This window comes from Triturus cristatus, chromosome 3_1 (genome assembly GCF_964204655.1).
Source record: "Triturus cristatus chromosome 3_1, aTriCri1.1, whole genome shotgun sequence".
Taxonomy (NCBI): domain Eukaryota; kingdom Metazoa; phylum Chordata; class Amphibia; order Caudata; family Salamandridae; genus Triturus; species Triturus cristatus.
Window position 1 is genome coordinate 840,617,978 of NC_140583.1, and position 25,518 is coordinate 840,643,495.

A 25,518-nucleotide genomic window follows, 5' to 3' on the forward strand; every position below is an offset into this window, starting at 1 on the left:
ATTTAGGAGGCATGGGCATTGTTTCTTTCTTAGAGTCCCGTTACTTTAGTACTCACATTCTGTCGTTTTTCTTTGGCCAACTTTGATTTAATTTTTAATTAATTCCGTAAAATGAGTTTCTTTCTTTTATTACATGATCTTTGATCTTGTATTTTAACCCAGACACGAGAATGAAAAGAAACTGCTCAGATCGACAACACACAGAAGTAGCACATCGTAAAAATGGAACAACATTGCCCTCTAGTGGCAAAATAAATACTAGACCAACCATCATTTTTCCACCACGTATGTTTTTTGTGTGTTTATTTTCAAACAGTTTATTTTGGGTTAATTTATTTTTCAGGACATTCAGTGATGACACAAATTGTACTAATATGACATATAAATGAACAAGTAAAGCAAGAAATACACACTGTACAAAATAAACAAAATATACAAAATAATCTATACATGAGAGGTAGACTATTGAAGCACCCTATTGTTTTAATTATTCTTTGTGTGTCGAATAACACGACATATTCAATTAATCAAGTGTTTGTGAGTACACTTCAAAATAAATATCTATGTAAGAAATCATATACATACACACACAAACATATGCCTGTAAATATCCAATAGGCAAATATTAGATGCGTGGGTGTGCCTGTTGCCTCTGTGTGTGTATGTGTGACCATTTTTCTTTATTCTGAAATACGTTTACTTTCAAATTCTGTACATCTAGAGCTGGCAAAGGTATATCTCAAAATGTATGTAGGTCTATTTTTTAATTACGCATTTAAAAACGCAGCTATACGTATCACACAGACTCTCACACACACAATATTGCACTCATGATACAGCAGTTGATTGGGATATACACATGACACCGTTTGCCTGGTGTGATGTGTATGTATTTTACACCAACGTGACCCGAAACACCATTTATTTAGAGTAGCTGTATTAATAAACTCACGTTCCTACAACTATCGTGCACACTCGTAGATTGTACCTTTTAAAGGGAAACCGCTTATCTGACAGTCACGATTCCTCTTAAATGTGATTTTACCCTACTGCATACATTCGCGCCCTGAATCCTGTTATTGTTAACAGAGGAAAATGCATGACACAATCCTTATATTAGGATGTGGAGTGTGTAATATGCTAGTTACTACTATGGTTGAGGGTGGGGCGGGGAATCATGGCCCATTCCAAATGGATATCCAGTGAGTAGTGGCTCCCACCACACTCAACAGGGGTTCGATCACAGTACACTTTGCACACGCACACAAACACACACACCTTCTCAGGTAACATGCAAGCATAAACATGCGTGTATGTGGAGATAGTGACTCTGCAAGTTATGGCTCAATATTATTTTCCATTGAATGACTTCATTTGGTTTCTCTTTCAACTTTGGCTTCCTTGCTTAAGTCTCAGGAAAAATGCACACTTGCCAAAATTGTGTCCAGTTTAGGAAGGCATGGTGTGTACACACACCGCCCCCTACACACCTTCACACATGCATTCCTTTAGTTCATTAACACATGCAAACATACACATGCATGTATGGAGAAATAGTGACTCTGCAAATTATGGCGCACTATTATTTTCACTGAATTACTTATTTTTGGTCACGATTTCAACTTTGACTACCTGTGATAATTCTGAGTAAAAATGTACCTTGACCCCTGCCAAAAATGAGCTTAGGCTATCACCCCGCCCCCTCCCTCTCCCTGCCCCTCACCTCTCTCTCACACACACACACACGGTGGTTTCATAACACATATTTCACCACAGGGATTATGTAATTCCTATGAATTATTTTCCATACTTTCCAAAATAACATTATTATTGATGATTCTTTCTAGATTTCCGTCCAATGGGACGCATCGTCTCTGATTTCCTTCACACCTTCTTATTGGCCTGTATGCTTGACCCTGTACTTAGCCTACAGGAGCACCCAACCACCCTCCTAGCTTTGCCATGCTGCTTTGCTTTACCGCCCTTCTCTTTATGGAGGGTTAATACAACATGAATATTCTAATTGCAATCCACATTATTAAGCGAATCTTACTGAGAACAGATTCAAATTAAAGATCTCTCTATTTTAGGGAGTATGTGCTTCTTAACAGCAAAACATTGTTTCACTAAAAATACCTTTTGCTGAACCGTAAAGTTACAATATTGTCTACATATGGTATTTCACTAATTTCAATAAACACTTTGGAAAAAAAACACTTTTTCCCTGCCCCCCTGTAACAAAATGAACATGCAGTAAAGCATTAGTAACACTTTTCGTTTGCGTTATGGTCGAACACAGTAAACCCAAGGTCCTGTAACTGTTACAAACCACTGCCCACGCTCCCTCCCGCTTTATTATGTCACTAGAGCCTCTAGACAGTAGTACTGGACCATAAGACACTGTTACCCGTAATGTATGCACTACATATTGCATGTTTGGCCGCCATTATTGCACAAAAGCAGTGGATTCAAAAACCACATTTCATAAGCTTGATACCAAACCCATCATTGGTTTTCCATATTTGCTGGACATTGAAAAATGACTGCGAAATGTGTATTTCATTCATTTTGGAATTCCGGCGGCAGACTGGGGCATCGATTAGGGATCCTCCTACCTATTCTCTTGTCACCTCCTAAATAGCTCCCAAACTTCAGGGCATGCTTAAAGAAAAAACACGAAGACACACTGCTCAGCCTCATCTTTGTTTAAACATCATCCTGTTAAAGTAAACAGGCCTGCTCATTCTAATGCCGCCGGCGCTCCACTGCTAGCTGTATACAGGAGACAGCAGAACAGCTCTTCGCATACTCAGTCCATACGTGTGTGCACCAAACAAGGCGTTTTAAAAAAAATGCAGCTTACTACATGAATGAGCTTTTCTTTTACTCTTGCTTGCTTTGCGCTCACCACCAGAACAAAAAATAAAGTCCTATTTTATCATTTTCCTACTTGAAGGAAACAAAAAGTTATGCGAAGAGACCTAAATTAGGTATGCATTATAACAACAGAGGGTGGACAACGTCTATACATGGTTTATAAATGGTCCGACAAAGCCACGCTAATGGCTTTAGAACTCGCGTTTTGTTTTCATATTATCATAGTACCATAAGCTCTATTCGGCATTGTTGACTATAATACACGCGTACTTTTTGTGTTCTATCTATCTATCTATCTATCTATCTATCTATCTATCTATCTATCTATCTATCTATCTATCTATCCATCTACAGACACACAAATATGAAACCTTGACTGACCTGCCTCTTTTTTATAGTCCTCACATCACGCTTTGGCCTAGATGTAGCTTAAGTTACCGATGTATACAGTTTGGTGAATGCTCTCTGTTCGGTACAAATATTCGTTTAGTTTAGTTATGGACAGAATATTTTAGTGAAGATTGGTGGGGGACTCAGATTATATTTGTTGTCTTCATACTAAAACATGACACCATTAAAACCCTTCTAGAGCGGCGAGCTCTCACTAGCAAGATGCACGCCCGCTAGAAAGCCTCACCCAAATTTCAACCGCTAAGTGTTCGCAGATCTATTCTTATCCAATGTATCTGAAAGTTGGGACCCCAGAAAAGACTCAAAACCTCCTTTATGACGTCTGGAAATAGGAATGCCCAGATGCAGAAACTTGGACATGTAAATGAAATTCGAGTATGCCTCTGTTTTGGGGAGCGCCTCTCTCCCCCCTTGATTTGTTTCTCAGACCTGGTGTAAACATTAGCTTTTATGGTCAGCCCAGATTCCTCAGGCGGAGGTTTGTCTGTATTTTTTGTTTTCTTCCGAACAGACAGAAACCTCCAAATGAGAGTGTTTTCAAAGAGAGGCTCGTCTCCGTATCGTAAACTCATTAGGCCCAGACGTCTAGCCACCTCAATTGCTTTATTGCGCTCAGCTCTTCCTGTTTGAAACAAAGTCTAGGTATAGTGTTGACAATGAATGGCCGCACTTCGAGGCACCCCAGCTCGGTGACATTGCTCTTGTAGTAAAACCGAAGCCCCTCGGCTATCGAGGGAGATCAAGAATTAGCAATAAGGAGACTGGCACGGCCAATGTTCGCCATCTGCCGAAGATTAAAAGGAGGGCCGGTGCCCAAATACCAGCCTTTCAGCAGTCGCGGGCGTCTCACCGGTATCTATGGAAGATACACTTCAAGGAACCGCCTTGTGTATGGGGTGATGACGGCCGAAGACCCACACAAAGAGATGGCGCCCCCTTCGAATGCTCCCTCAATACGAACAGAAAAGGGGACAGGGACACTTCCCCCAAGTCTTCACAAATCTTAAAATCGTGTGAAGAATAATAATAATAATAATAATAATTGCTTCAACGGACTCCGGAATATGAAGCAAAAAGTCACGAATATGAAAAGCCGCAGCCTCCCGCCATCTTTAACACATTAACGGCTGCATATACCAATCACAAAATGCTCATTTTACAGCCCTTCAGTCCATCACGTTTTATGAACTATTTCTGCTGAGAGCGAACTACTAAATTGTAAAAGTGTATTTGAATACGTGTTCTTATAATATGCGCCTTATCAAAAGAAATAATTTAGAGCGACCTCAGTTCAATATTGTTTAAGCAGTAAACGCTCTCGGGTCTCAAGAACACGCATGTGTCCCGCCTCCCTTTCAGAACTCGCTATATTTTGAGGCCTAGGCCACGGTTTTCGCTTCGGAATTTGCTACTGTCCCTTTTCCTGGAAACTGCAGATTCTATAGCCCCAGCAGCTGATGGGTAATCTGCACCGCCGAGTGCCAGGCCTGTCGCAAAGCGCTGCACTCACTAACAGGAAACTGAGCCCAGTTTACAAGTGCATCGAGGAGAGACTCTCCTGAGGGGAACGCGCTGATCCCTCGAGCAAGACACCCGCAGCAGAAAGAAAAGACCGGACCCACCTCTGCGCCACCTCTTAATATGTGACAAAAACCCAATAAGGCAAAGCCGTTAAATAACACATCTCTTACAGCCCTACCGCCTTTACCGGGGGCAAAGACAATATGTACGTATTTATGTACATAGGCCATCCTCACAGCACTTGTTTTTTCGAAAGTTAGAGACTTAAGACACTTTAAATAGCTGCCGAACTGGGCGTATATTCACATTGCTTTACTCTGATAAACGGAAGAAAAAACAAACAACGTAAATATATATATATACATATATGTCCAAGCAATGCATACTGAAATATAAAAAGGTGAAAACGGCCTACTACCATGAAAAGACAAGGATGACACGTATTTGGCAGTTCGGGGAGCGGCGCGGGCAGCGAGTCCGGCCTCGCTAGTGCTCCTTGCCACCCTTCTCCTTGTTCATCTTCTTCATCTTCATGCGCCGGTTCTGGAACCAGATCTTGACCTGGCGCTCCGTCAGGTTCAGGATGCGGGCCACCTCGTAGCGCCGGTCCCGGGTCAGGTACATGTTGAACAGGAACTCCTTCTCCAGCTCCAGGGTCTGGTACTTGGTGTAGGGGCACCGTTTTTTGCGAGTCGAGCGCGCGTGGATCCAGTTCGCTGCCGGGTTATCTGGGAAGCAAAAGAGTGGGGGATGGGAGTGAAAGATTAATAAACTCGTGCACTGTGGGTACCCTCAGCATTCGCGGCTTTTCAGGAATTATCGTGAGGGGGTGAGGGGGGTGCGGGCGGCTTGTTTGCTGCTCCGCGGACGCCTCGCCGGCAGAAGGTGCTTCTGTCAGTCATATAACTGGTTTATAGCAGCCCGGTGCTGCGGGCTCTATGGTAGGCGTCTAGACGGCTTTATAGGTTAGTAAAACTCTCTGTTTTGCCCACTCCGAGGCGCGCAGTTTTCGCAGTAAATCAGGAAGTTATTCCCACTCTCCCCCTGCCTTCTCGTGCACTTACTTGAGTCAAGTTGCTGCGGCGTCTGCTTCTCTTCCTTGAGCGGGGCGCCGCTGCCGGCGCTGCCCGGGTCCGGGCCGGCTGCCGTGGGCTCTTCCTCGGCCGCCGGGGGCTGCTCGTCGTCCAGGGCCGGGCAGGAGAACTCGGCCAGGGCCAGTCCCGGTTGGGGCTCGAAGGATGAGCACTCGCTCTTCTTGGCGGGCATGCTCTCGGGCTTGACGCCCGCGTACGGGTGGTGGAAGGCAGGGAAGGCTGCGGCGGAGGAGGCGGAGAGCGGTTCCAGCCAGGGTCGCACCGCATAGCGCCCACCGCTGGCGCCGGCCGCCACCGGCGCTCCCTGGGCCATGTACGGCTGGTAGAGACCGCTCACGGCGGCTGCAGGCGGCTGCGAGTGCACCGCAGACCAGGCAGCAGGGAAGACTGCGGTCTTGGGCGCAAAGCTGCAGGCGGAGAAGTCGGAAGCCTCGGTGCCACCCGGGGCCCTGGAGGCCGCGCCGTGCCCCACCTGGACGCAGCGGGCCCCGTAGACCTCCTCGCTTTCATGCCCCATGAGGGAGTCCACGTAATAGTTACTTATAGCGCTACTGGACGACATTTTAGGCTCCCCTCGCACTCATATAAAAGGTGACACTGTTAACTGTATGCGGTCCCCTCCCCGGGAACAATCATAGTATTTTGCAGGCTGCGCCCTCAACCATTGGCCGCGACTCCCACGTGATCATATTTACCAATACAGAGTAAATCAATGCGCTAAGCGGGGAGACCGTGATTAAAACACACGGCCACGATGCAAACTTACAAGTGCGTCAGGGTTTTGTGCACCTTTGGCCAAGAGTGGCTGTCTGTCTGCGAGGGAGCTGCCGCAGGGGTGGCCGGGGCTGCAGATGCGCGGGTTCACAGATTGCAGGGGACTATTTCTTGACGTCTTTTCAGCAATAGACTCGGTCCTATTCAAGCGTGCTGGGGAAAATGAGGTTATTTGACTGTGTTTAGTTGTCAATGAAAAGAACACGCAACAGTAACCTCTTGGGCGCGCAGCCATGCTACGGACCTGTGAAGCACTAAACAAAACAACATAATTTATCAGTCACGGATAAGAAATCTACATGTCAATGTAAACTCGCCATATACCAGTGGCCCGTACACCAGAAGCATGTATTTTTGTTTGGGGGTCGCGCACGTGTGTGTTTCGGTCTCCCTCTATTATTGTTTTAAACTGCGCATCGTGTAAAAGTAGAGTACGGTAAGAAACTGGCGGAATGCATCCGTAACGTGAGATGGGGTTCAATAAAACGTTTATGGGGTGCATTTGTTTATAGATTAATGTGACTTCAATGATGAAAAACAAAAGTTTAGAAAGCAGGAAAGAACCTAGTTTACAGAGCAGAGATTCAGCAAATCAATTTTCCCGATCCTAACCTGATGAGCTAAATATCGAAGAGATGGGTGTAGTGTGCAACGTTAACACGAGTGGCGTATTAGTGTGTGCGTGAGAGCGCGCGCTCGGGCTTTTGAGACAGGAATAGGTTCCTTAAACATATTTGTATTTGTACATTTTACCGGCGGCGTTTGTTAGAACCACAAACTAGAGTGTCACCGCAAAAGCCTATGAAGGCAAACACACGCAGTCCTGGAGGCGCCACAAACACAGGTCAGGACAACAACTGGCACTTCACCATGCCTGACATACTATTTCACCTCACGTATGTTCCACACGAGGTCAGAAAAAGCCCCCACCCCTCTACCGTCCTGACAAGAAGACAGGGGGCCAGGGTTCGAGGCCTAGCGCATGCCATGTCAAGAGATGCACACAGCAGTGGTATGTGCAGCCTAAGGAGGGAATACTTCTTTCTTATGAATGGCGGGTGAACACGGCTCCCGTGGGTATATCCCGGTTCCTCTACTGCTAATGTGCCGGTAGCCTTTAGCCTTGTCACTGTAACCGGGTTCTACACGGCTGTATTTGGTAGTATAGTTCCATGCTTTCACTCATACTGTTCGTTATCTATTGAGCGTACTGTACTGTATTGTTTAGGTATTTATAGCGCTTACTACCCGAACGAGGCACTGGAGCGCACATATGAAGTGTACATAATCAAGAAGTGATAAACTGGTCAACAGCAGAAAATGTATTTTAGTTGCCAGGGGGAACACATTCTATCTACAGCACGTATCAGAAGGCCACGTTTATGCAGTTTATCGACACATTGTTTGGTAGTAATGTGAGATATGCACATCTATTCACAAACGTGTTAATATCTATCTATCTATCTATCTATCTACCTATCAGAATCGGTCTGGGAACACTAAACACTTTCTTATATATATATACGTACACATTGTATATATATAATGTGTACATGTTAAGTGTGTATATATATTTATATACACACGTACACAATATATATATATATATATGTACTATATATATATATATATATATATATATATGTACTATATATATATGAGTAATCTGCCTGGATGTGGAGAGAAAAGATGGATTTCAGATAGATAGATATAGATTCCAGATTACGTAAATAAATGCACATGTCCATTCATGTCTCCAAGCACCCCCTTGTTATCATAATTGTACGTCTGTGCCTATCTTTATACATCTAAGGCATTATATATTACATACAATCCTTATGAAATGGATTCTAAGGGGGATAAACTAGATCCCGAATGACAGACACACTAGTGCATCCATATGCTCGCGCACAAAGAAGCACTCGCACATACTTATGATGTATCCATGTATCGTCAACCGTTGGTCATATTACCCTATCCTGAAGTGGGGCACAGTCCAAATAGCAACAGTAAACGCGAAAAGGCACACTACGTCTTTCTAACTGCGTAAAATGTAATTGGCTTCGGAACACCTTCGCATCCAAGTGTTCTTTTCCAAAACAAAACTAAATATTTTGAATACATACATCAAAACAGTAAAGAGAAAAACGTTATAAATATTCACTGCTGATTATCTTGTGCAGCCCCTCTCATCAAGAACTGCTTAGGGTGAGAGGGCTTCGTTGCCGGAAACGCCTGTGCTGTGCGTGCTCAAATCCCCTCCCCGCACACCAGGCAAGCACTTCAGTCACATGCAATTTGTGAATGCACTTTTCATGCTGCTCCGTAAGAATTGACATATGTGTTAGTGAGGGGATATGAGAGCTGTGCAGGGAAATGAACCCGGAACCGGCGTGTGCGCATTTCCTGTCCGAATGAATCACCGACGCCTGTGAAATGCTGCCGGTGTAGGGCATTAAGCACACAATGACCTGTTTCACTGCCTCCCCAGCTCCCAACCACACACGAGTCACAACCGCTAGGGGAATAAGAAAAACTCCTCTAAAGCACACATCTCGCCAAATCTTAACAAGTGATATCTGAAATGTGGCGTCATAATGCTTGGCAATTAGGTTAGTGGTCAAATGCACACTTAGTACATGTGTCTGCAGTGGATGAAGTGGCTGTTCGTGTGTTCATCACATTGCAGTTCACCTATACACATCTTCCCGACTGTAGCAAGGTATTAACATCAGCACCACATCCAGGCGCACAGCAGCCTCAAATGAAGCAATAATTCACCTCGTATTTTTTTTTGCGGAAAAAGAGAATCATTTACTGTAAAGTGTTTTCTTTTTTTAATAAATGGTTTCTGATCAAACTGATCGAAAACGTTCATCAGCCTTTTAAAACCAGGATATGTCACAATGCGTTAAATGAAGCATACTCTGTTAGTCCACCCACGAATCACAACAGGCATGTTCACAACAAACAGACATCTCGTCAAACCGCAACTGGCAATTTCTGAAATGTAGAGACATTACGTTGGAGTAAGTTGTGATGAAAATCCCCCCACACACGGTGTGTGCACATGCATTGGATGGAGATCAGGCGTCACTAGGGATATGCACAGCTTACTGCGTACAGCTAAACAACACAGATTGGGAAATGAGACCTTCGACGCTCCAACAATTCATCAAAATGTTTGCGTTGTTTCGGAAACTTAAAACGATTTACATACTCAGCGAAGACATCTGGCAACCTAAAACAAAGGTGATGTATACAACAGCTATGCGAATCCAAACCTCCCCAAGGATGGGTAAAAGCTTGGAGAGTAAACACAGAAGAAGAACTGGCCCTGCCTCTACTGAGGAAACTGCACCCGGCAATACACTGCTGACGGCTGATACCAAAACAATCACACCACAAGCAACTTTGAAGCACACCTAGGGAGAATGCAGCCTTGGACGATTCAGCAATCCGCCTCTATCTTATTATTTTTGGAATATTTAAAACGACCTACATAATATCAGTTATTTTACCAGGCTTTGTCAAACTGACTGAAAGACCCTTTCAGCCCTCTTAACTGACGGATTAATTGGACTACAATACATTTAATGAAACATACAACTTCCAAGCGCACACAAGTCACACCAAAACAATAACAAGCGACATGTGAAACGATGTATCATTACGTTTGAAAGAAACTAAGCGGTCAGACACCCTCGCACTATTTGAGTCTGCAGTGGAGTAAAGGGACTGTTTGTGCCCCAGCCACAATATACGGCGATGTACACTCTAACACTCTATTACTAGTAGCAAAGTAATAAAAACACACTCTCCGACTGCTAGCAAAGCAACAACAGTGACAGGACACATCTAGGAACGCGAGGCGTTCAGAGCCAACACGTCACTCCTACTTTATTATAATGGATTATTTAGAACACGTAGAACTATTTACAGAGGATGTATTTTGCTAGATTTTGTTACGACACTGTGACAAACCTTTCTGAGTCTTGCAAATAAAGACTGAAATACAACCTCGAACCCAGACATCTTGCAAACCCCAATATTGAAAGTAACATGTTCTGGGTGAAATGGATCAAAGTTAAGTGTGGACGTGGTAAGGTCAAATGCACGTGCAGCATTTGTGTCTGCAGTGGGTTAGGGGCTGTGCATGTGCCCATCGCACTGTGCTCACCAATACGCAACTCACTGTTGATACCAAAACAATAACAGAACAGTACCTCTAGGGCAGCGCGGCCTTTTCCGCACCCACAAATCACTCCTATTTTTTATTACGTGGAAGTATTGGAACATTTAGATAAATTCGCCGTGTTTTTGCTTGAGTTTAGCTGTCAAACTGGGGGAACTTTTTTCCTCACTTTAAGCGACGAACCACATATTTATTTAAACATATTCGTAAAGAAAGCCGAGTACATCACAAAATTTATTGCATTATACATGCGGAGAGAACATGCACGTGAATGACATTTTGCTGTTGGCACCACTGCAAACTACTCAACAAATGTTATGCGTCACAGGAAATTATTTACATAGAATACGACTTAAATATTCACTATCCTACCACGGACATTACCCAGTTCTGTTAAGTGGATAGTTACATGTAATGTGCTTTTCCCCATTTAAGATTATTTCCTTTTGCTAAAGTAGTGAAATGTGTTCATAATGTTATAGTTCGTATAACAGCGCACATAAATACATCTCTCCTGTAGTAAAAACATGAAAAAGTCACATTGTGGGGATGTTCTAAAAGAGTTTCGAATAAGTTAAGTTAAAAAAACCAAAGAATTCAATACAAGTTACCCTGCGTTACGATGGTAAAAATAAGCTGCATGTGCTAGACGTATGTTCGTGAACGTATAGTCATGTGAAACATATACACCGGCACCACTACGAGTAAGACAAAACGTCCCATTCTATGAGAGAGGAGGAGAGTGGACAGTCCTGTCCGAGTCCTTGCGGTGTTGTGGGAGTGGGCGCTGCCCGGGCCCGGCGGCCCTTAGGAGAACGTCAGGTTGGCGGTGAGCTCCCGGATCCGGTTCTCCCGGCTCATCTTCTTCAGCTTCATCCTGCGGTTCTGGAACCAGATCTTGACCTGCCTATCAGTCAGGTTCACGCTCTTACTGATCTCTAGGCGGCGCTCTCGAGTGAGGTACATATTGAACAGGAACTCTTTCTCGAGCTCCAGCGTCTGATGCTTTGTGTAAGGGCATCTCTTCTTCCTGCCACTCTTTGCAGTTAGCCAATTGCTTGTTGGGGTGTCAGACTTGATTTCCTCTATTAATAGTAAAAAAAGAAACAGAATATGTACACACACGTAGATATATGTATTTATATATAACCGCATTAAATCACACCGTGGTTTTGGCCGCGAATTTACTAACAAATTCCAAAATCAGGCATTTATCTTTAGCAAACTTTTAGCCCTGGAATATCTGTAAACTCCTCAAGGAAAAGTTCCAGAACCTCACTTAGAATTCCCTAGCTGTATGTTGCATCGCTTACATTTGGAACTAGCCAGAAGAACCGTTTGCTAAAAAAAGATATGGGTTAAAGGGCAAGTTCACTAGTGTGCCTTAAAAAGTACCGAGCCAAAACTATATGCTATTATCTCTTTATCTTCTCCCAAATGGAAAGTACGAAATGTGCGGATCTTTATGGGAGTTGTCAACAATCAGACGGGCCCAATGCTTTCTTTATTTAACCCGATACTGAAATCCAGATACCCACAAAAAGGTTTTTGTAAACAGGACATTTAAAAAATACCAGTAACTCTATTTTGGACTTCATATAATTGGAATGTAGCTGGTCGAATGCATGGGACGTGCAAAGGCACAACTCCCATGGTAATTAATCCTGTTCGGATATAAAAAGTACTTACATTGATTATTAGGTCGCCTGTTTTATCTAAAATTGGGAACTGTAGCACATACGTGGCTTCTAAAGATTGTTTTCAAAAATTCAGGAGGTGACATATTGCTTTCCTTACTAAATTCCTTGGATATCCCCGAAGGTACACAAAGAATTCCGCCATGCTTCTCTGCCATATCAAATGAGATATATACCGATCCCAATATATTTTTCCTAAGCAGTCTTATATAAACGTTGACATTGTTCCATCGACATTTACTTATTCTATTATGTAAAATAGATTTGAAGGCATTGCAATCTATGCAAAGCTAATTTTCACTAACATTCTAATATTCGAAGACTGGATTTTGCCCTCTTTTCTGATTTTCTGAATTTGTTTTGTTTCTGTTTTTCTCGAGAGAACAGAATACTAGGCAGAAGTGGGGGTGTGCATGAGTGGCAAGAATAGACGTTCGAGTGGTGGCCCTGCGGGGTGTGTACCTGCCGCCCTGTACCCAGATCTCGTTAAATGTTATGGCCGGGCTGCTTGTTAGCAATATACTGGCTTTTATGGGGCCGGAGTCTTGAAGTCGCACACAGCACTGGTGTAAACTTTTATAATACCGACCTTTGCTTTCCTTCTCCAGCACTTCTGGGCTGGACGCCGAGCGCTCTTCGTGCAGAGTCACTTTGGGCTCCGGGCTCTCCACGCGGGGGGCTCGGGAGGGGTCCGGGCCGCTCGGGGCGTCGCCGCTCTTCTTGTCCATCTGCACCTGGGGCTTGGCGCTGCCCCGGGGGTTCAGCTGCAGCATGACGGCGGCGCCGCTCTCGGGGCTGCTGCTGTACTCCTGCCCGTGGCTCTTGGCGCTGGCGTAGGTCTGGCTGAGTCGGAAGTAGCCTGGCACGGGCACCTCGGAGCTCTCGGCGGGACAGGAGGGCTCGGACACCAGCCTCTGGTAGGAGGGCACCTCGGAGGGCAGCAGCTTGGCCCTTTTGTCGGAGTACATGCAGCAGTTGGCCTCCTCCTTGATGCTGGGAGGGAAGGAGCAGGCAGAGACCTGCTGCTGCGGCTGCTGCTGCGGCTGCTGCGGCGGCTGCTGCTGTGTAACAGGTTGCTCCAGGCGGCAGGAGCGGCCGGGGTCACTCCAGGTGTCCACCTGCGAGATGTAGGGGTGCGCGCTCATGCCCATGCCCTGGTGGCTCACCTCCCTCTTGGCCAGGGACGGCAGCAGTCCACAGGTCTGCATCCCATAGGAGCCCATGTCTGTGCTGGGCGGCATGTACATGCTGGCGCCGCTCGAGTAGAAGCTGTCACTCCTGCAGGCGCTGATCAAGGAGTCCACTAAAAAAGTATTAGCAGCAGGAGAGCTGTTTGGAAAGGACATTTTGGGGAGGAATTTGAGGGAGAGGGATGGTGTCCTTTGTAGGCTGACATCTCTAGGAAAACATTTCCCCGTGTAATTGTGAATGCCTCGGCACCACCACCTGACAGCCGAGCCAATGGGGTTTGAAAGTGGCCTTGAGCCGCCGCCACCCTCCCCACCACCCCGCGGGTCACGTGCTCCGGGGGCAGCCACGGGCCGCGGCGTGGTTGCGGCCAACAGCGACCCCTAGCAGGTCCGAGGGGAAGTGCAATCGAGCGAGCTGCCCGGGACGCGTACTGCGCTGTGTGGAGAGACCCCCTTCTGCTTCTCTCGGGGCTACAAGAGCCACTCTGGGGCCCCTGGCAGATCCGGGTCCTGCCCGAGGATCAGGGCCGGCGGTGCCCACAGTCCAGCATCACCGGAGGTACAGAAGCAGAAAGAGGACAAGGCTTCTCATACACAGGCGCTCCGGCACACTGTGCATGTTTACAGGCAACACAAGGAGAGAATACACCCATACAGTGAAAACAGACGTCTTTAAGAGATGTGCAACCCGTTTGTGCAGACAAAATCTTCCTATCTCTAGGATATTTACCCAGGCACTCTCAATCTACGATAAAGCCTATATTTACCTAAAATAAGAACTCCTTAACATATCAAATCTTAAAACAGTCACAATTTCTCCTAATTATGCACCGTGGGTGTCCCATAATGTTGTCACGTGCCTGTTCCGTTTTCTTCCTGATGCAGAAAACATGTCAGAGCAGAAAATATGCACCTGTGCAACCTTCGGAGATGTTTCACACACGGGCATCTCATGCCCCACAGTCTTCAAAGCTGAAGTGTTTACCGTGCCCCAACCGTGACTTCTCCCCCACAAACATCCCACAATCTCTGCACTTTGTGAAAGACCCGCAGCCTGGCAAGTGTCAAGTACAAAGGTGCCGCAATTTATGAATACATATAAAGAAGATTCGGAGCAATCGATAGGGCTCTCATCTGCATTCTAGGGCCACCTGCTAATTTGCCTGCTTTCGGAGCCTTTTAAAAGAGTTATGCTCCCTCCTACTACAAACGAGGACCTACTTTATTAACAAATCAATCGAGACTTAGTAAAGGACGCGATTAATAGATGGGATTTAGCATAATGGTGATATGAATTATTGAGAATTGTACAGTTGATCCCACGCCCCCTCTGTTCACCGAGAAAGCACATTTTTGCCTAGATCAGAAATCATCAAATATTACATTAAATACATCTCTTTTAACCACACTTTGTTTTATAGTAATGCTGAGTTCCCTAAACCTCCTTGCGAACGTTTTAATTGTATTAATTCCTAATCGGGAGCAGCAATTTCCACCTCTGTAAAAAAAAAAAAAACACGCCCGTCCTTCTAATTATGAGCTGCCAAAACATCAAAAATCCAAAATACCCCTCTCGAGCTTCAAAAACCTATATCAATGCCTCTTCCCCTCATATACACTCACTGACTTATACAGAGTTAGGGAGGGGCAATATATACATATATATATATATATATATATATATATATATATATATATATATATGTATATATATATATGTGTGTGTGTGTATGATGTGTAATATATAAGTATGTGTGTACGCGTATGATCTGTAATATATATATATATTATATACAGACACACACGCGCATACATCTACACCTGGCACTCTTTCTAAACACGCACACATATCTGTCTCTGTCTCTGTCTCTGTTTCTGTCTGTCTCTCTCTCTCTCTCTCTCTATATATATATATATATATACACACAGAGAGAGCGAGACAGAGACAGATATGTGTGCGGGTTGAGAAAGAGTGCTAAATATATATATATATATATATATATATATAATGATCTAAAAATATACACGTCAGACACAGCACACACAAGGGGCATCATAACATTATAAACACATGCATATATTCCTAAGGCCTAAGGAAAGGCATATTTCCTTAGACTTGACTTACATTTTTTCAAGGGGTTTCCGAGACTGACTTTCCCCTTGATGTGCCCCCCACCCAGGCGCCCCCCTCTAAAAAGAGCCCGTAAACAATAAAATGTCTGCTGCTGTGGCAATGAGACAGACCTTTTAAAACCTTCTCGCAGCTGTTCAAATACAACATCATTGTCAGGTTAAGAGCCAGTATCTTTTACAGCCGCAATTTGGGAGCCTTTCTCGGATGCAGAACAGTGAAAATGTTGTTCAGTGATGCCTGCCTGCTAAAAGTCTCACACACGGCCAAACCATGAGCTATCCTGTGAGCTCTCTTTTCTGACTTAGATGCCCACAAACACAGTTCAAGCATGTATGTGACTTGCAGGTTCGCAGACTGTTGCATGTCGTGGCGGTGGAATACAAACATCCAATGCGAATCAATAATTCAAATGAAAAACACCGAAACACGTTGTGCTCTAGAGTTCACGGCTCTCCAATTCAGGTTGTTCTACGGAAATGTCAACATTTTATAAGGACTTGAATTTGGTATTTTCTGAGGTGTGTGCGATATTTTCAACGGCTCTCATTGAATCTATGAGGTTACACTACGAATCGCATCTTTTAAAAGTGGAGTTTCGTGAGAGCATAAACGACAGGCTCTAATCTCGGAAGATGAGTGCATATTTTCTTAGAAAACGCTTAAAACCCAAGAACTCTAAGAACAGACTTAACCCCCCAAGAAGCGGGCTTTCGGTCGCCTTGGACCTTAATGTTCACTTTGCCGAGTCTATGATTTCAACTTGGCCGCCACATTGCTCTTTTCTGTGTACGTTAAAGAAGGCGCAGATGCACAGTCTGTGTTTACACTCTACTCCAAAGTAAAAGCTGCAACACTGCAAGCAACCAGGTAACAAACACTGCGTGAACGACAACACGTGTGGTGATACTGAAGAAAAGGTTTGCTAATCGCCCACGTTTAGGTTCCCCGGTACGCATTTTAAGCCTGTATCGCTAGTCTCTTTTGTGCATTATAGCAGTGTCATGAGATGTTTAAAGCCCGTAGGTAAAGACCTCAAACTTCAAAAGAGAGTTACCACTCCATCACTCCATTTTACGTTTCAATTCCTCAATATTGTATGCAAGCATCAAAGCTCTCCTAGGAAGTCAGCCCATGTTTCTTTCGACGTACAACCTTCTAATATAGAAACAATTGTTTAATATACTGTCACTAACGTGGCTATTTCACTCTGGTTTTGAAATTACACAGCAGCGCATATGGACATTGCGTCTTCGCTTTGAAATGTTTCGTTATGGTCGCTGCTAGTCTACCCGAGGTCAACAGAAATTATGAAATGCTACACTTTGTAATTCCCAAGTATTTATGTGGTTTTTAAAAATAATTTTCTATACACATAACATCTAATAGAATGAAGAGGGCTCCAAATAATCTACACACTTGTTTAATCCTTGGGCTCAGGTGTCTCGCTGTGTGTTGGGAAGGGCAATTGTATTATCACCAGTTACACAGCATACAAGTAGGCACTCATTACAACGGGGTGTGATTGCACGTCATCAGACGTCTCGGGGGTTTAAAGGATGTTCCCCGCCTCCGATCCAAGCACAGGGCACGTCCTCATATGGATGAGAATGATAGTGCATCGGTTCTGTCACCATTGCTGGTGCATGGAAAATACACAAACGAGAGTGAGCTCGTCTACCGCTGTGACCTTCCCTTCCCCTGTGTGTTGGTCTCCCGGCCTCCACCAACCCATGTATCTTTTCGCCAGTCTTTGTCCCTTTCTCGTTGCCTCTTTTCCAGATGTGCCTACCCTGTGGGTGTCTTCCCAAGCCACGCAGTGCGGCGTCTAAACCTGCCCGAATGTTATTTTAAACTAAAACGTTCAGAAAATGCATTTGTTAAAACACTTTCCGGTGTCATTTAACCTCGCATAATTTTTCATTGCATGTGGCTAATGTGAAAATGGATGTCAGTTTGTACGCTTGCCCATCTAGAGAGATATTTCTTCCTGACCACGTCTCATGCTTGGCATCCATAGAAAGCAATGGTGGCCGAGGACAAAGGAGAAAGAAAGACTGAGGAGGCCGCTGGAAAAGAGACTGCTTACAGGAGGGAATCAGAGACAGGCAGACAGAAAGGCGAAACAGAAAAGCAACCGGTCACACAAAGAGACAAACAACCACACAAAATATCCAACAGGAAGAGAACTGGAAGTCTGTATTTACAAACTGACAGATATATACACCAACAGCCAGAAAGACAACGGCGAAAATACTGCACTGCCACAAATCAGTCTATCTATCTATCTATCTATCTATCTATCTATCTATCTATCTATCTATCTATCTATCTATCTATCTGTCTGTCTGTCTATTTATCTATCTATCTATCTATCTATCTATCTATCTATCTATCTATCTATCTATCTATCTATCCATCCATCTATCTAAGTTTCTCGCTCAAGTCAATCCAGTCCGCACCTATGACAGCTAGCTAGATGATAGATGGATGGGTAGGTGGACGGGCTGATGGACAGGTAGACCGATTGCCAGAAATGTAGGTAAAATAAATAGACAAAAACAGCGGTCCAACAAGTAGTATTTACATACTTTAATCCATCCATCCAAGTCTGATACCTTTTTAGCCTCCTCTGTGTCGTGATTGTTCTTTCTATAAATAGCAGCTAAATGTAACAAATAGAAACCACCAGCATGAAAACAGAAAGATAAACAGACAAATGATCAACAGATCCTTAGACAGGAGCATAGAGAGACAAGCAGACTGAGCAAACAAACCGAAGACGACCAGACTGAGTGTGATACTTCGAGGATTACGGCTGTCCGCTCATCCTTTTACTCATACTAGCTGTCGCGTCAGTGTCTTTGTATGAACTACATGTAAAATATACATATATTTAGAAACGGAAAAATCTGAGAAAGGGAGACGTGTGGATTGTTAGACAATAGGTAGATGGATAGATACCTAGATATTTTAGATAGAGAGACAGGCATACAGATACACACATTGCCAAATAGATTCAATGCAGGCATTTAAGATAGATCGCCACGTGTAGGCAGACTAATAAAGCTTAGTCAGGGAGGTAAATAATTTGGAAACGAGAGTTGAATGCGTGATAAGTCATTTACAGGAGGATACACTTGAATCAGATTGTAGAACACATATGGGGCTATGTGAAATTACAGCCTGCTTTCTGAGTTGTTTAATACTAATTGGGGTTTTCGCGGCATTGTCGCAATACCTGATGCGTGTTTGTCACGATACGCGGGGGCGGGGGTGTAAACATTCTTTGATTTCCTGCTCCTGCTTGAGAGGCTGCGGCAGCTACGGTAAAGAGTAGATACATTTTGAAGATTACCCCCACTACCACCCGTTGTAACATTGCTTTTCGTCCCGCGGTTCAGGGCGAGGACGGGAGGCGCGTCCCATTGCCATGATCACGGCGCAAAGCCCTCCGCAGGGGAGTGAGGCAAACAAGCGAGTACACATTCCGCTCGGGCTTTAAGCAGGCAGAACCCCGTTTTCAAATCTGGAACCACAGCGAACCCCACTGAGACGGCCCACATTCAGTTCACGTGTTTACATGTGCAGCCCTCGTGTACATCGGTAAGGGAATGGGGAGACATTGAAAACACACAGACATTTGTTTAAACACCTCATTCGTTTGCAGCAGTCGAGTTGAAGCCCCTCAGTTACAAACTCGAGCTCTGGTGTGGATCTCTTTCGTCATGAACTGACGTCTATAATAAAATGACGCGAACTTGTATGCAGGAGTTAGCAGAAATTAAACAGTATATTTCTATGTTTCGAAACAGTAGAGTTAATAAAATGGAAAGTACAAACTCATTTTCTGCACAAAAAGTTCACTTTTTTCTGTACGACGTGGGGAAGGAGATTGGATGCGCCATTAAAAAACATTATAAAGACGGGAAACCGTGACCAATAGCTTTTATGTAAACATACACTCACACAATGTTCAAAACAGCAATTTAAAATGTCCCGCAAAGTATTTGATTTTTTTTTTTACTTTTTATTTAGTCCCAGTAGCAGCAATGTCTTGAAAAATACTTGGGCTTTGTTTCTTTAAAAAAAATCCTAAGAACAATGTGTTGCATTGTCCGAACACTGACACTTCATATGCTAATTCAGAGACAATAACCAGCATCAGAATAAAAATTGATGCTTTTCGTGAACACAAGCGCCCTCGTGTGGAATTTGAGGTAACGTTCGGCTGACCGAGGAAACACGTTTTATGTTGTCAGTTTAGCTGTGTTCCTATTGCACCACGTGCACTCAGTAGCTTATTATGTTTTACTCTTTCGAAATGAATCTCTTGCGAAATTCATCACGCCATGAAGCCTAATTTATTATTGTTGATGAGTTGTGTGTCTTTTTTACTCTAATGCACATATTTCATTTGCACTATCCTCAGAAATATTTTAAATACCTCATTCTGACACTATCACACTTCATCTCAAGTTTGATGTCGATATGCACAGGTAAATAATGTCAAAATACGACCACTCTGTGTCCCTGCGTTTGGTCTGGGAGTTGCCGGACACTGGAATAGTCCACTTCCACGAATACCCCCTGGCTGTTTTGGTGTTGTCCCTGCTTGCTTCATGTCAGTAACAGACTGCTGTCTGACTTGCAGTTCCATCACGCTGGGTCGGTATTCTACCAGCTGCAGCTCCCAGACCATGTCCCCCCATCCACTTAAACATTTTGCTTGTTCGGTGGCAGAGGTGGCTACAAGTAAGCACGATTTAGGACACATTCCGGAGTGGCCCGATTATGCCGCTCTGCTCTCTTCCCCTTAGTCGCCGAGTAATAAATGTGCGGGCGATTCTGGGTGGTGTTGAAGAATAACAGGGCTGCATTAAGGCGCCCGATTATTCAGAAAGGTTAAAGGTGATGACCTTGACATTTTGGAAGTTCAAAGGCAAATTGCAAATTCTTTTCTCTTTAGATAAAGTATGCATATTTTCGTGCCTTAAAACGACACTTTCGATTCTGGAAACTGTTTCGGCCCAGTTTTTTTCCTCTTGTTAACTTCCTGTCTTTCTATAGTCTATCAAGGGTAATCAGCAGCATTGCTCTTGTCGGTGTAAACAGCGCCCTTTCCTGTTCTCTCTGCTTTATTGCACTTTGCGGAAATCTCTTTTTCTAGCAGCCCAGAAAGTGTACAATATAACCCCAATCCACTGTCTGAAGCCACCGCTTTTATGAGTGTTGTCTAGACAGTTCAAGGTTTTGTAAACAGAGTAGAGCGTCGCTCTCCATGAAGCGGTAGAACACACCTCACTACCAAACCTGCACTGAAAACAACACACACCCTGCTCCTGCTCTTACAAAACAGCCACTAAAGCTTTACAATTGTGAAAAAGTCGAGTTCGTCATTTACTACCCAACTACCGGAGCCTCAAGTATCAATGGCTTGTTTTCAAACCATGTGATTGGCTGGTGTGCGCAAACGTCTGGGTTAATAGTTTTGAAACACATAGACAGTATTTGGCCAGTTTGTCTTAGAAGGGCATTACGACAGCAAGATTTTTGGATGCTAGCAAAGGCCGAACAAATAACCACATTACAGCTTAGCCCCTTGCAGCCCAGGGCACAAGCTTCACAAGGGCTTTGAAATAATGCACGGCCTCACATCTTAGAAGGTGGTAACCGCCATGGTCGCTGGAATGATTATATAAGACTTCAAATGGTATATTATTAAAGGACGATATATATAAACATCACTTCTTCAAAGTTTAGTGTTCATGCGACTGCCCAGGAAGGTAAATATTTTTTATAAAATATGTATTCACAATAGAAACGGCGGTCATGCTTTCATGGATGGTAAAAAGGACTTACATCGAGTGTTCTACATTGAATGCACAAATCCACATTTTAACTAACGCTGCGTTCGCTTGCTGACTTTAAATACATGGTCCTTGCCTCCACATCCAATGTTTTTAGCAGAGAGAGAAACTGTATTTGCATTTACTGTAATCAGGAAGTGAAATACTGCGGTGACAATACTCCGCTGTCTGGGGAAATACCCCCCAGTGCCAAGATCCGGCCGGCCAAGAACTTGAAATCCAGCCTTCAGGACACAACGTCTTCCACGAGAACATCAAGGCAGATCGCACTCCTACAAGAGTTATTTCCGCCACGTCGCGGCATGAAGTGTTCGCTGCTTTTCTCAAAACAAGGGATTGCCGGTAAAATACTGCAGCCGGTCCCGGTTCAGTTTCTTCTCCTTCATCCTCCGGTTCTGGAACCAGATTTTGACCTGTCGGTCGGTGAGATTCAGCATCCGGGATAACTGAAGCCGCTTCTCCTTGTTAATGTAGACATTGAAGAAAAACTCCCTCTCCAGCTCTCTGATCTGGTATTTGGTGTAGGGACACCTCTTCTTCCGAGACCTCTGGGGGGTGGCTGAAAAGTAAGAGACAGACGTGTGCATAAAAACTCTCATAAGTACTGGGGCCCACTGTGGGCACATTTCATTTAAATCGCTGTTCTAGCCCTGTACACAATAGTTATACACTCGCTTTCCTCAAAACTATTTCACCGACTATCGATTTATCATAGAAAAATCCTAACGTGGGAGGTTTTGGATAATAAACAGGAACAATGGAGTCCCCCCTTAAACTCTCAAGGAATGAGTTGTATTTTGAGAGGCAGACAGACAAAAAGTTTTTTTAAAAACGTCAAGACTGAGCCTAAAATGGAGAGTCTCGTGCGAATTTAGAGCAGTCGATCCGGGAGGCCAGTTGAAATGTGCGCTATGTTGTGTTCTTTTTGTGAAATCCAGGTGTGAGAAATCCAACCCCTCTTAAATAAGTTGTAAATTAATTTCGCTCTGCAGCGCCAACATGAATATACAACCCAGCGCATTTCCAATCAGAAATGTCAAGCGGGATACAATTATGTGTTCTGATGTTATAAGAGGAAAAGCCTCCTAAATGAGTTACCCGTCGTAAACAGACTTTACTACTGCCAGGGAATCTTGCAGGATGTGTAAAAGGCTCGAGATGCTTATAAAGTCTCCCATAAAACGCGTCAGAGCGCCGGCCCCGTACTCTCCCCGCTCGCTAGCCGAGACCCACCTGAACTGGTGCTCTTGTCTGCAGCCACTTCCCCGGGAGGCGAGTCTGCGCTGCCCTCTGTGTCCAGCTTCCTATCCGGGCTGTGGGTTATTTTAGGGAGCGCCTCCTGGGTTTTGGAGCCTGCCTTGTCCAGACAACCCCCGTGCTCGGGCGGGACGGAGGTGGGCTGGCTGGCCTCGTAGAACTGGTCGAACTCCTGGGGCAGGACGCCGTTGCGCCCCACCGTGCTGTACAAGTTGGAGGAGGCGCTGGGCGTGCCGTGGTGGGCGCACAGTGGGTCCGCTTTGAAGAGCACGTCCGACCGCCGGTTGGACGGCTGAATAAAGTCCCGGGCCACCACCTCCTCGGAGGGGTAGTAGGAGGGATAGCTGCCCCTGTACTGCCACTTACTGCGCTCCAGCCCGTACTCCCGGAACGCCATTTCCCGCACAGGCTGCACGTGAGGTAAATTAGACGAGTAGGGGAATGTCACAGGGCAGGAAGAGCCTTGGGACAGGAACGAGGTTTTTGTGGAGAAATCCGAAGGCGAGACGTAGTAGGCGCAGCCCGGCAGATACATGTTGGTGGCGCCGTTGGTGCAGCCGTCAAACTCGGCCATGTCGCCCTCTTCGCGGAGACGGTGGAAACCGGGAGATTCCAGTGCATGGAGCACGGTCCATCTATTGCTCAAGAGCCTTTGGACGGGATCAACCAGGAGAAAAAAAACCAGAGCGTGCTGACGTGCAATTCATCTTGATTGATTCGAGTGGTAATTATGTCACGTGATCCGATGCAGAAATGCCCTTATATCTATATCAGTCCTGCGGAAATACTCCGCCACATCGCTTCCAATAGGACAAACCCCCAGCACCAGAGGGGGAAGAACTATTTGAGCTGCTTTGGTGGTGTTTTTTTCATATAGAAAGCAGACGTGATGTTTGTGAACAGAACCACAGTGCTCACCGACAGTCACGACGTGCGAGTGCATAGACCAGTAAATGCACCCATAGCTGCCGCTAAATTCTTTCTAAAATCGACTTTTAAAGAACTTCTCGGTAAATACATTTCGGTTTACATGACCCAATGGCGTTTGCACCAGCAGCCACGTCTGTTGTGCCTGTCCGCCCTTTGCCACAAAGGCAGCCTTTAGAGTAAACACCGCTGTTGTGAGGAGAAGGGAAGCTACATGTGCTCGTGACATTGGACAACCAACATAGCCGAGAACATATACAAGTGCCCAAACCTGGAACCCATACGCAGCCTCTCATTCTCGCCGGGGGATTGTAAAGCATTCCAGATTCCAGGCTAGTGCCGGATCGGTTCAAACTCCCACCCTAGCTGCGAACAACCCTAGTCTGCCTGTTCAATGCGACTCCACGCAATCTGCGCCCAGCCCCAACGGAGCTCCGCATCTTCTGGCAATGTCACCTCGTGCTGGTGGAACACACCCGCAGGAGCACAGCCCTCGGATGATGCATCTAACAGAGCAATCTAGTAGCCTCGCAGATTCGCCCTACATGTCCTGTTCTAATACTTCCAACGCATCTCTGGATACACAAAGAAACGTTCCTCGCTCCGAGAGGACATCTAACCAATCCATGTGATACTGTGTGCAAAACACAAAGTTACACTCTATATTTTTTTAGGTATTAAGCGATTGGATTTGGCGCTCAGGGTGCCCTCAGAAGCTGGGCTTCTGGGATCATTTTACAAGTATCGTACTTATTAAAGGGAATTATTGAAACAAAATACTGCGTGTACGCTGTAGCAAGTTTAAAGTCTTTTAAGGCCTATTTCACATAGATGTCGAAAATAAGCTTTCCTTGTACACCCAAAACCTTTTTTTACACCTTCCTGCACCAGTAAAAGCACACCGCAGAAGTGTGCGAAGTTTTCAATGATGTGCAGTTTCCCGAATTTGAAAACCCACCAGTAGTAACCTGCTGCAGGTATGACAGACGGCGAGCATGTTGTCGTGTACAGAGGTGCCACATCTGTGGCTGACAACGGAATGTACACAAAGAAGCATACCTCGAGAGTCTAGCACACAAAATGCACAACCCGCTCATCTGTACTTCTAATCTAGACCGATATCAAGTTTATTTCCAAGCAGCCGTTAGCATTCAAATACTTAGCCGATAATCTGCAAACACAACTCCTAGACCCAGAATCTATTAGCGGGACTTCATTTTATACGCACAACACAAAGATCTAGAACAAAAGCAGAAGGTTATGCGCATTTCTATCTTGGCACGGATCGATCTATCTATCTATCTATCTATCTATCTATCTATCTATCTATCTATCTATCCATCCATCCATCTATCTACACGAGGATGATTAGCTTATTGAATAGTCATTATATGCATATCGACGTGACTATATATATATATATATATATATATATATATATATATATATATATATATATATATATATAAATATCGATCCCCTCGCACACGATGCTCGCAGGTTCCGGTTCCTAGGGTAGGGACTATGTCTAGTCTGATGCATGCGCGCTCTGCTGCACTGATACAACAACAAAC

General features: G+C 44.7%; 4 protein-coding genes across 4 annotated transcripts in view; all 4 read right to left on the reverse strand.

Moving 5' to 3' along the window:
* HOXD3 (homeobox D3) overlaps positions 1-25,518 on the reverse strand; it is a 426,989-nt gene that overhangs the window by 333,496 nt on the left and 67,975 nt on the right. The window lies entirely within an intron of this gene.
* HOXD9 (homeobox D9) lies at positions 285-7,930 on the reverse strand. The gene is made up of 2 exons (XM_085645234.1): positions 5,874-7,930; positions 285-5,537 (listed from the first exon to the last, which is right to left on the reverse strand). Exons 1-2 carry the CDS (start codon positions 6,463-6,465, stop codon positions 5,296-5,298), a joined length of 834 nt encoding a protein of 277 aa, XP_085501360.1. The 5' UTR covers positions 6,466-7,930; the 3' UTR covers positions 285-5,295.
* On the reverse strand, positions 11,094-14,299 carry HOXD10 (homeobox D10). Its single transcript, XM_085645242.1, has 2 exons — positions 13,159-14,299; positions 11,094-11,957 (listed from the first exon to the last, which is right to left on the reverse strand). Exons 1-2 carry the CDS (start codon positions 13,913-13,915, stop codon positions 11,680-11,682), a joined length of 1,035 nt encoding a protein of 344 aa, XP_085501368.1. The 5' UTR covers positions 13,916-14,299; the 3' UTR covers positions 11,094-11,679.
* HOXD11 (homeobox D11) lies at positions 19,822-23,730 on the reverse strand. The gene is made up of 2 exons (XM_085645243.1): positions 22,994-23,730; positions 19,822-22,319 (listed from the first exon to the last, which is right to left on the reverse strand). The coding sequence occupies exons 1-2, from the start codon at positions 23,589-23,591 to the stop codon at positions 22,084-22,086; spliced, it is 834 nt and encodes a 277-aa protein (XP_085501369.1). The 5' UTR covers positions 23,592-23,730; the 3' UTR covers positions 19,822-22,083.

Bases quoted from the DNA above. Each gene is read 5' to 3' on its own strand.
- HOXD10 (XM_085645242.1), bottom strand. From the start codon at position 13,915: ATGTCCTTTCCAAACAGCTCTCCTGCTGCTAATACTTTTTTAGTGGAC. The intron at 11,958-13,158 runs GTCGGTATTATA...TACTATTAATAG, and splicing joins GCTGGAGAAGGAAAGCAAAG to AGGAAATCAAGTCTGACACC.
- HOXD11 (XM_085645243.1), bottom strand. From the start codon at position 23,591: ATGGCCGAGTTTGACGGCTGCACCAACGGCGCCACCAACATGTATCTG. The intron at 22,320-22,993 runs GTGGGTCTCGGC...CTTACTTTTCAG, and splicing joins AGACAAGAGCACCAGTTCAG to CCACCCCCCAGAGGTCTCGG.
- HOXD9 (XM_085645234.1), bottom strand. From the start codon at position 6,465: ATGTCGTCCAGTAGCGCTATAAGTAACTATTACGTGGACTCCCTCATG. The intron at 5,538-5,873 runs GTAAGTGCACGA...TTTGCTTCCCAG, and splicing joins GCCGCAGCAACTTGACTCAA to ATAACCCGGCAGCGAACTGG.